This window comes from Balaenoptera ricei, chromosome 7, assembly GCF_028023285.1.
Source record: "Balaenoptera ricei isolate mBalRic1 chromosome 7, mBalRic1.hap2, whole genome shotgun sequence".
NCBI classification, from domain to species: Eukaryota; Metazoa; Chordata; class Mammalia; order Artiodactyla; family Balaenopteridae; genus Balaenoptera; species Balaenoptera ricei.
Window position 1 is genome coordinate 110,995,469 of NC_082645.1, and position 11,621 is coordinate 111,007,089.

The 11,621-nt window shown below is 41.9% G+C and overlaps 1 protein-coding gene across 3 annotated transcripts in view; it reads left to right on the forward strand.

Moving 5' to 3' along the window:
* Positions 1–7,772, forward strand: part of DAW1 (dynein assembly factor with WD repeats 1) — a 44,144-nt gene extending 36,372 nt beyond the window's left edge. For 2 of the 3 annotated variants that reach the window (XM_059927452.1, XM_059927453.1), the window contains 3 exons: positions 3,115–3,191; positions 5,062–5,224; positions 7,413–7,772. In XM_059927452.1, the coding sequence (XP_059783435.1) occupies positions 3,115–3,191; positions 5,062–5,224; positions 7,413–7,447 (275 nt within the window). In that variant the 3' untranslated portion in view covers positions 7,448–7,772. Of the gene's footprint in view, positions 1–3,114; positions 3,192–5,061; positions 5,398–7,412 lie in introns of those variants that run through there. The other variant, XM_059927451.1, reaches the window with a different exon arrangement.
* Positions 7,773–11,621: the final 3,849 nt, after the last annotated feature.

An 11,621-nucleotide genomic window follows, 5' to 3' on the forward strand; every position in this document is an offset into this window, starting at 1 on the left:
CTGTCAAATGTGATTGAGATCCTTGTCGGGTAGAGTAGTCTTGGTTGTAGGTTCTTCCCTTTCATCACTTTAAATATATCATGCCACTCCCTTCTGGGTTGTAGAGTTTCTGCTGAGAAATCAGCTGTTAACCTTATGGGAGTTCCTGTGTATGTTATTTGTCATTTTTCCCTTGTTGCTTTTAATAATTTTTCTTTGTTGTTAATTTTTGTCAGTTTGATTACTATGTGTCTCGGCGTGTTTCTCCTTGGGTTTATCCTGCCTGGGACTCTCTGTGCTTCTTGGACTTGGGTGGCTATTTCCTTTCCCATGTTAGGGAAGTTTTCAACTATAATCTCTTCAAATATTTTCTCGGGTCCTTTCTCTCTCTCTTCTCCTTCTGGGACCCCTATAATGTGAATGTTGTTGCATTTAATGTTGTCCCAGAGGTCTCTTAGGCTGTCTTCATTTCTTTTCATTCTTTATTCTTTATTATTCTGTTCCATGGCTATGAATTCCACCATTCTGTCTTCCAAGTCACTTATCCGTTCTTCTGCCTCAGTTATTCTGCTATTGATTCCTTCTAGTGTATTTTTCATTTCAGTTATTGTATTGTTCATCTCTGCTTGTTTGTTCTTTAATTCTTCTAGGTCTTTGTTAAACATTTCTTGCATCTCCTCAATCTTTGCCTCCTTTCTTTTTCTGAGGTCTTGGATCATCTTCACTATCATTCTTCTGAATTCTTTTTCTGGAAGATTGCCTATCTCCACTTCATTTAGTTGTTTTTCTGGGGTTTTATCTTGTTCGTTCACCTGGTACATAGTCCTCTGCCTTTTCATTTTACCCACCTTTCTGTGAATGTGGTTTTCGTTCCACAGGCTGCAGGACTGTAGTTCTTCTTACTTCTGCTGTCTTCCCTCTGGTGGATGAGGCTATCTAAGAGGCTTGTGCAAACTTCCTGTTGGGAGGGACTGGTTGTGGGTAGACCTGGGTGTTGCTCTGGTTGGCAGAGCTCAGTAAAACTTTAATCCACTTGTCTGCTGATGGGTGGGGCTGGGTTCCCTCCCTGTTGGTTGTTTGGCCTGAGGCGACCCAGCACTGGAGCCTACCAGGCTCTTGGTTGGGGCTAATGGCGGACTCTGGGAGAGCTCACCTCAAGGAGTACTTCCCAGAACTTCTGCTGCCAGTGTCCTTGTCCCTGCGGTGAGCCACAGCCACCCCCTGCTTCTGCAGGAGACCCTCCAACACTAGCAGGTAGGTCTGGTTCAGTCTCCTATGGGGTCACTGCTCCTTCTCCCAGGTCCTCATGCACACACTACTTTGTGTGTGCCCTCCAAGAGTGGAGTCTCTGTTTCCCCTAGTTCTGTCGACGTCCTGTAATCAAATCCCGCTAGCCTTCAAAGTCTGATTCTCTGGGAATTTCTCCTCCTGTTATCAGACCCCCAGGTTGGGAAGCCTGACGTGGGGCTCAGAACCTTCACTCCAGTGGGTGGGCTTCTGTGGTATAATTGTTCTCCAGTTTGTCAGTCACCCACCCAGCAGTTATGGGATTTGATTTTATTGTGATTGCACCCCTCCTACCATCTCATTGCAGCTTCTACTTTGTCTTTGGATGTTGGGGTATCTTTTTTGGTGAGTTCCAGTGTCTTCCTCTCGATGATAGTTCAGCAGTTCGTTGTGATTCCGGTGCTCTTGCAAGAGGGAGTGAGCACACGTCCTTCTACTCCACTATCTTGAACCAATCTCTCTTATTAACAAACTCTTAAAACAGTTGGATCACTTTTCTTTAAGGCTTTTGAAATGTCCAACTAAATTGCAAGTTTTATATTTTAATCATATTAATTCTAACATAGCAATTTTTGTCTACTTATTCCTGAAGTTGACATTGTCAGAAAGATAAGTAAAAAGAAAATGTATTAAGATATTTTGCTTTTCTCCATATGAAAATTAACTAACCAAAATTCCCTATCCTTGCTAATTTTACCTTGATGTAATGCTATAGTTTGTGGTGAGACAGCATCCTTCACCTGGGCAGATAAATTTTAATTTTTTTTCTGACAACAATTTCACTACTTCCATTTTTCTCCTTCTATGCTTATTTAACTCCTCTATTCCTGTTTTTTGTTTTAAGATAAATTTATTTATTTATTTACTTTTGGCTGTGTTGGGTCTTTGTTGCTGCGCGGGCTTTCTCTAGTTGCGGCGAGCAGGGGCTACTCTTCATTGCAGTGCACAGGCTTCTCATTGTGGTGGCTTCTCTTATTGTGGAGCACGGGCTCTAGGCACATGGGCTTCAGTAGTTGTAGCACGCGGGCTCAGTAGTTGTGGCTCACGGGCTCTAGAGCACAGGCTCAGTAGTTGTGGCTCATGGGCTTAGTTGCTCCGCGGCATGTGGGATCTTCCCGGACCAGGGATTGAACCCATGTCCCCTGCACTGGCAGGCAGATTCTCAACCACTGTGCCATCAGGGAAGCCCCAACTCCTCTATTCCTTAATTCTAAGAAAATGTATATACTATTGTACTTCATCTATCCATCCATCCATCCACCCATCCATCTACCCTCCATCCATCCATCCTACATTTATTTATTGTGTTTACTATGAGTTTGGCACTTCTGGGCACTGGGGATCCAATAGGGAACAAACCATTCTATTAGCCTTTTCTGTTGAAAAGGGTTTCTTAGTGCCTGTTCTTCGTTCATTGAGTAGTGAATGCTGTTCCTTCTCAGGAAGGCCTCTCGATCTTCTGTAACCTTAGACTCATATTTGGTGTATGATGTTAGTCTTGCTGTTTATTTCATCATCAGCCCCTCAAAACTTGTTTTAATTCCCCTTTTCTCTCTTAAAAATTTTATTCTTTTTGGATTCCTGTCTCCCCACTCCCATCTACCTTGGAACCCAGTATCTCTTCTAATAAGCTTGGGGCTAGAGAGACGCTCCTTTTCACTCTCTTCTCCTGCAGTGGAACCAGCTTGCATTTTAAGTATTAAGTGGCTGGTTCTCACCGCAGGCAAGAAGACAAACTTAGCACAAAGTGTGTGTGTCAGAGGGATAGGTATTTAGATAATTCAAGGCATGTGGTCAAAGTTCGGTATTTCAGATGAATTTATATATATCTCAACTCCTCTCAAAAAGGAACAGCAAGAGTTTTCAGTGCAGCCACAAGAAAATGCATTACCAAATTGGAAGGCCATGAAGGTGAAATTTCAAAGGTGAGTTGCTTTCTCATTTGGAGTAATTTATTTATTTTCAAAAAAATAGGCAGCTGACTTAGTATAAATAGGTCTATTGGCACTGATGGTACCAAGGTTTGGCCAGTTATCTCATATTTTCTAGAAATCAGTTAGCTAAAGACTTTATTTTTAAAAGTGTCCTCAAACTCAGCATAATAAATGATTTCTAAAACCTTTTACAAAGTATAAAACAGCATTCTCCTCAGCCATGAGCAAAAGATTCTGTTAGCTAAAAATACTTATTAAAGCTATTAAGCAGCTAATAAAGTATTTTTCCTGGTTCTAGTAAACACACAAGTTTATATTATGCAAAAGACATGCTGCACAGCAAATATCAAGTGTCCTGTAGATTAGATGCAATTGAAGAAGTATCTCCTGGAAATATTTAACACTTAACAAAGTTAAAAATGACCTATTTTGAAACTTGAAAGCTGTAGTTTAGGATTTTATATCAACTCCTCCCAGAAGCTTATGCACAGAGCAGGGCCATCCAATCAGGGATCTGAGGTTTAGATGTGTCCTCAGAATATTGTATTGAAGGCTGGGACTGGTGACTCTCACCCCCTAGTTTGGCCCAGTTCTTTGGTCTCATACCTGAGATAGAGTTCTCGTTCCTCGTAAAATATCAGCTTGATGGTTTCAGGTCTGCAGGCTCCTGCTGGACCCCGGGGCTGCCCGCTGCTGCGCTCTCTCTCCCCATCTCCTGCCTTTGCACCTGCTGCTGGTGGCCATTGCCCCTTTGCCCATCAGGGCTGGTCTCTGAGACAGTGCAGGGCACATCCTCTTCACAGGCTGGGAGGCCTTGGGGGCTGGCAGGAGGAGGGATGGGATGTGTGACCGTGGGAGACATGCCACAGAGGGAGCCCAGGCCATGTTTCTGAGAGTCTGGTGTGTCACACTCAATAAGCACATGTTTTTGTGTGTGTGTGTGTGTGTGTGAACAGAAAGAGTTCTCAAACTATATTACTGCATTTTATGCTTGTTAAGTATATATTACCTATTGAACTGCCATCCAGTAATGGCATTTCTATGGGGTGCCAAGCTAAGGTATTCATTCATTCATTCGTTCATTCACTTAGCAAATACTTTTTGAAAGCTCCCACTGTGCTAGGCATTATGCTAGGCCCTAGTGACACTGTGATGAAAAAAGCCATGGCCTTGGGACTTGCCCTCATCAAACCTTCAGTTACAGGGGAAGTGGCCCAAATTGTCATCTTCTGATGCTTTAGAAAAGGTTATAAGCATGATGTCCAGAGGAACTGAGGACTAACACTTCTCTCTGCTGCTCAGATACCATGTGACAATGCCTGGCACGTAGGGGCTCTCAGGACACATTGATGGAAAGTTCTGTGCTTTAAGTAGCAGCAGACAGGAAGTCCTCCCTTAGCGGCCCTGACATTCTGTGCCACAGACTGAAGGACGATCCCTCTGCTTGTGATGACAGAAAGTTGGTTTGCAGAGGTGACATCGAGGTTTGGGTACGAAGATGCCTGGCTGTGATCTCATCCACACCAGGGCTCTGCCTCTTGGTTTGCGTGGGGAGATTGGCATCAGGAGCCTTTGGAAAGAAGCTGGGTAGGGAACACTCAAAGTATAACGGAGCTTTGGTTTTTATCCTTAGAACTGTGTGTGACGGGTGGGCAATCAAACTTTACTGTCTAGATTGTAATTTTCATGTATTAGTCCCTGCAGTATTTTTCCCATCCTGAAGGAACTGCTCTATGTAAGAATAAATACCAGGCTGAGAAGGTGACAGGTACTTAGTAATGTCCCCTTTCTGCTGATTAAAAATATAGTGGGAATCAAATTACACAAACCTGTGATCACTTTTCTTCTTTCTTGCTTGTAGATTTCTTTCAACCCCCAAGGGAACCGTCTTCTCACTGGCAGCTCTGACAAAACAGCTAGAATCTGGGATGTTCAGACTGGTCAGTGCTTACAGGTTCTTGAGGGACACACGGATGAAATCTTTTCATGTGCTTTCAACTATAAAGGTGACATAATCATTACAGGTAGGGGAGAAATAAACACCATCGACTCAGTTTTCCTTTCAAATTGGCTGTTAGAGTCACTAAGCTGGATACCAAAAGGAGACACTCCCATCCCCACCAGGGTCCCTAGCTCATCTTGGTGCCTTTTGTGTCCATTATTTAATTTTAGCTGCATTGCAGAACCACAGGAGTGAGCTCTGCCACTGACTGTAAGGCTTTATGAATTCTCAATTTCAGTTGCTCCAGGCAAAGTAAGAATTCAGTAGCCTGCCTTCCTGTTTACTACATTTCCCCAGGCATAGTCCATCAAATGGTCAATATTCAGTTGATGGCAGTAAATGTTAGTAACTAAAACAAGTCAGGACCTGAGTTCTTCACAGTGGGATTTATAGCCCATTAGAGATTTGTTCTTTGAGTGAAATTGTTTTCTCCTTGGATGTCCGCTCATAACACATTAATACTGGGGGAAAAGAACACATATTGAGCAATTTTTCAATGATTAACGATTTATTGTGAGTAAATTATATTCGCGATATTTTTATAAGAACTGGATTGAGATCAGGTTAATTTAGATTGTGGAAAGGGGGGAAAATGACAAGAATATGGCACAATGCTAGTGCACTGCCTCTGGAGGAAACCTTGGCAGGGAGTGGGTTGCTTCAGTGGTGTTGGGTAGGGATGCCCACGAGGGCACAGTGGAGCGAATCTGCCTAACTCTCAGTGATTCTCATTGTGTCCAGAAGATTTTTAAATTGCTTAACTAGTCTAGTAAGTGAAATGTCACATATACAAAGTTGGCTCTATATATTGGCTGATGAGGTAGCTTCCTAATCATATAACTTTAGAGGTGCTGAGAATAATCTCCCCTTTGCCCTGAAATACCACCCCTTTCCACCTAATTATGGATAATTTCTAAAATTGCAGATTACTTCCTTTGGGCTTACGGTTAGCGAGTGTTACTAAAACGTAGGTACTCCTAAGACAATGCCGTAATAAAGAATGTTGGATCCTTTCTCACGATGAGGAAGGAGGTGGGAGATTGTGACAGGAAGCGCAGGAGCTGAGGGCCAGGCTTTCCTAGTCCACACCGGTCATGTTAAGCCGGGCCAGCTGTGCAGTACCTCTTCCCCTCAACCACAGAAGACCCTGGAGAGTTAGGGAAGGAATATGTGTTGATTGTGCCTTGTTTTAGTGGTGGCCTTCAAATGCCTGAGCTCTTTTAAGATATTATCGATTTATTTAGTATTTCCCAAAGCACCAACATGCTAAATACTGACCCACTAGATGCCAGCGCTGATGAGAATGGGGGTGACACGTCTGCCTGGCCATCAGCAGAGATCTGTGTTTGAGCTGATCTGCCCTATTTTCTTGTCAGACCCCGGTGTGATTAACTGCATGCATGTTTTAGTGGACTGCCTGAGGGTTTAGAGTCACTAAATGGAAGGAAACTGTCCGGTGTGGTCATGACACTTTTAAAAATACGAGATGCCCTTGGGTGGCATGTGCGGTTTTCACAGGCTTTCCCGATCCGCGCAGCCCTCACACTTCTTCTATCGGTGGTACCTGCCCGGCCCCTGAGGTTGAGAGAAGCAGCAGCGCCCAGCACCGCTCCATACCAGGGCCGTCGTTCCCACAGACAGAATGTGGATGGCGTCCCTGGGGGAGGAGTTGTATCAAGGCTGCTTTGGGAGAGTGTCGATCATAGTCGTGGGGAGGGCGGGAGGATGCAAATCTCACATTCTGACTGACGATGAGAAAAATCTGTTGACATTTTGAGACGTTCCAAAGTGGGATGGGCTGCCCCCTCGTAAGCTAGTCACTCAAACCTGGAGATGTTCAAAGTCACCATATTTCCACCTGGTGGCGCTGTGTGAAGGTGGGGTGGGGGGATAAGCAGAGGGATGGCTGACGTAGTTGCATTCTCCGGTCCTCTCCAATTCTCAGATGCCATGAATCTCGCGGGGGTGAGTAAGTACAATGTGAACTTGCCCAATTTATGACTGACATGGAAAAATGCAAACAAAAAAAAAAAGATTCCCAACCCCCTAACGCCTGAGCTGCGGAGGGGCTCTGCAGCTGGGCACTGAGGCTCTAGCACATGAAACATACTGATCATCGACAATGACCCAGAAAATGTCAACCTGTAAAAACAGAGAGAGTTAAGTGAATAAAATAAAGAAAACTAATTTTGTGAAATTTGCTTTATTAGGTAGCAAGGATAATACCTGTAGGATATGGCGCTGATTGAAGAAAGCCAGTCCATGAGGAAACTTGCCACTTGGCATCACAGCCAGCCAGCAAGCTATTGTGACATTTCATGTTTTCTCTTTGTCCACAAGTCAACCTTTTATACACTGTCGTTAGCTTCACAGATATGACCATTAAAGCTGATGGACTTACATCATTCCTTGATATTATTTGATAGAGATGACAGGGACAAGCATACTGTTTGGCAAATGTCACTGGTTATTTCAATTTTCTTTCTTGATAGCATCACGATACTGATACATGGAACAAGAGTAATGTAACAACGTGTCTCCTAGAGTCTGCTTTGAAGCCTATTATTATAATTTCTGTTGAATAAAGTTTTTGGAGAAAATTTTTTGTGAAAATTTTTTTGTGCATGTCTATGTTTACAATGTATGTTTTCTTCCTTGTGACGAGAACTTGTAACATCTACTCTTTCAGCAGCTTTCAAATATGCAGTACAGTTTTATTAACTATAGTCACCACGCTGTGCATTACATTCCAACAACTTAATTATTTTGTAACTGGAATTTTGTACCTTTTGACCCCCTTCACCCATCGTGCCTCTGCTCTCCGTATGAGTTCAGTGTTTTTCGTTTGTTAGTTTGTTTTAGATTCCATATATAAGTGAGATCACATGGCATTTATCTTTCTCTGTCTGACATTTAGTTTTAGTCTAATGCCCTCAAGACTCATCCATGTGGTGGCAAATGGCAAGATTTTTTTTCTTTTTTATGGCTGAGTAGTATTCCGTTTGGTGTGTGGCGGACTAGAGTCCTAGAGAAGCATCATCCCGGGGTCTGGATGCTAGTTTCTTTTACAGAACAGGGAGAGGGGGAGGTGAGGAGGTAAAGTAAAAATGGCCATAAGTTTTGCAAATATCTCCCGGTTTTGCCAGACTGGGGGAGGTGATATGTTAATTTCTTCTTTCCTGCAGCCATCTTCTTGGATTCCCAGCTTTCTGAATTAAGTCATTACTCCTTGCCCCAACACCTCCTCCCCCGATTTACTGGCCTGTTGAAGGAGCTTGCACTTGGTAACATGATTGCAAGAGCACCTCAGCAACAATAATTAGGGAACTTTGAAAAAAACAAGGTTTATTGCACACAAGTCCTGTAGGGTACAAGTCACACCCAAGGGCCACACAGGAGGTCAGGTGGAGGGAGGGAAGCATGGGGGTTCATGGGTTCACACTTCATTGGTGAATTTAAAGCATAAGGGTGGGAATTAGGACACGGGAAGGGAAGAATCGGGGTCACTCAGGTGTTTCGTTATCTAGGTCACCCAGGGCTTTCTAAAAGGAAGTGCATGGGTGAGGTGGCCTGGCTCCTGATCTGTTTTTTTTTAGCTAGTATATGTGTCATACAGCTGGCAATACATTTATTTGAGATGGATGTCTTTGAAATGGAGGCCTTGGCAATCAAAAGCTTATTTTCTGGCACTTTCACTACATATACCCGCTTTATTTTCATCGGGGTATTGTAAGGTACAGTGAAGTGTGTGTAGGGTCTGGAGTCAGATTGTCTATGTATATATTCTCATTCCAACTCTTCATTCTTGGACAAGTTACCTTACCACTCTGAGGTTTCTCATCTGGAAAGTGGTAACAATAATAATTGTTGTTTTGAGGATTAGGAATATCTGGCACATAGCAAGCATGAGGATAATTTTTGCTGTCATTATGATCAATAACTTAGCAGTCATCTTTAAAAAAACTGTGCTTCATATGTAAACACATTTTTTAGGAAAGAACAGTGTTGTTTACTCAGAAATCATAGTTGAAATATAACTTGTTTAATGTATTAAAGGCATCTTAGGGAGGATTGTAAATCAAATTTTTATCAATTAACACTTAAGAGTCTTGGAATAATTGTCCTTTTGTAACCAAGCAGGACCCTATGGGGCCTTCCCAGGACAGGCCTTCCCCCGCATCCTCTGCTTTAGCTCCTGTCTGAAGTACCTAGACAGCAGTATTTGATGCACATTTCCTGAGTTGTTTTACAGATGTGACCCACCTCCCTCTCCCTGCCTCCACCAAATGGAAGACATTAACTACTTGATGAACTTGAGCACAGAGCCCCAGGCCTCCTGGAGCCTAAGGACCGAAAATGTGAACCTCTATGACACCACCCTGTTACCTCACCGTCAGCCAATCAGAGAACTGTGCACGAGCTGGTCACATAACCTTCGACACCCGCCCCTGCCCCAACCTGGCTTTTAAAAGTGCTTTGCTGAAACCCTTCGGGGAGCTCAGGGCTTCTTAGGGCATGAGCCACCCGTCTCCTTGCGTGGCCCTGCAATAAACTTTTCTCTGCTCCAAACTCCGACGTTTTGGTTTGTTTGGTCTCACTGTGCCTTGGGCACACAAAGTTGCGCTAACACTTTTAAAGGTTTTCTTTCAAACAGAGGAGCTGAGATGTGAGGAGATCATTAATATAGATGATTATGGCTTTATCCTCATATATTTAGATTTCATGTAGAATTTTATGAGTGAATTGTGCTCATAAAAATGGAATATCTTTCCTAACAACTCATATCTAAAACTGCAATAGCTCATGATTTAGCATAATGTCTTATTTAAAGGCAAAATAAATGCTTTTAGAACTAAGCAATGCTCTTTATACATGAAAGTCTTACATTGCCACTTAAAAACACATCTATAATCTTTAAATTACAAGTGAATTTATTCCTTGTTTATTCCTTATTTATCCTATGTTTTTCTACTGCTTCTGTTACTCTTAATTTACCTTTTTTGGGTCTCTAAAGGGATGAGATTTGAAGTAAAAAAAAAGCTATTACGATGTTAAAAGACATATTCCTTTTCAAAAAAATGTTTGTAAACTGACTCAGAATTCCTACAATAATTTTACTTTTCTTACCAAGATTATTTTATGTTTTGTTTAACTTCACTGTTATCTCGGTTTGGTCTGTAAGTAACAAAACACAGGGTTAAAACAAGGTTAGTTAATCCCATAGTTGGCTATGCAGTGACATGATGACACAAGGACCCAACATTTGGGGGCTTTCCCCTCTGCCATCCTTGTTGGCTTCTGTCCTACATATTCTTCCTAGTTGCCAGATGGCTGACACTATTTTCTTAGTTTAAGTATCTTGCTATCTCTTTTAATTTCATCAAATCCAGAAGAGAATTTCTTACTTCTCTCCCTGTTATTTCCACATGCTATATACCATCTTAGCAGTTCTATTTCTGCTAACAATGGAATCATCTCTCACTTTTTCTCCTTTATTTTCTCTATCCACCCACCCAATTGTAAACACTTTCCTCAATTAAAAAACAAATCCTAGCTCTCCAGTCTTACTGCCATTTTAATCTGTAATCTATAACCTCATTACCCCTGCACTAGAAACTGAAACAATCTTCTACTTAATTATATTGGCTTCCTTTTGCTCTATCAGATTATTCCTTTTAAAATAAACAGAAAAAATTCCAAATGTTTATATGTTTTACAGTTTATAAGACTTTTGCAAAAATCAGTTCATTTCTTGATGAGGAACAAAGTAGGAATAATTAGAACCTAAATTTAGAGCTGATAACATATGTTTAGGAGAGGGAAAAGGTGGCTTGCCCCAAGATCATATGATAATAATTGAATGATGATAGGAAAACACTCTCTTACTATAACATAAAATCTGAACTAGAAAGGGAGTTGTATTTGATGCTCTTGAAATTAGAAAAGCTTTCAAAAATTTTCTCATAAAAATTTATGGCTTGATGTTTTATGATTTTGGTTTGGTTATACGAGGGTAGTCTATGTTTGGGAATGCCACTTTTAGGATTTCCCTGCTCTTTTAGGGTAAATCCAGTGGAACTTCACAGGCCTCTGAGGTCAAGTCATCATAACATCTGGAAGACTCCACCAGGGAGTTGGTATAACTTTGAGTCTTTTACTCCTTTTTATTCCCCTCCCACACCTTCTTCTCCTTCCCTCTTAAACACCCTGATATTTATAAGAAATCCCCAGGATGGATATTGGCTTAGAATGTGGAGGGGAATTGATAAAGTTCTGTGTGTTTGTGTGTGCGTATGCATGTCGGGGGCTCCTTAAATTCTGCAAGTCAAGGCAAAACCATCACTTTCTCTCTATTCCTAAATTTCCTCTTGAGTTTGGAGTTTTAGGCTTTATTACCTAGAACTGAAAAATGAGTTTAT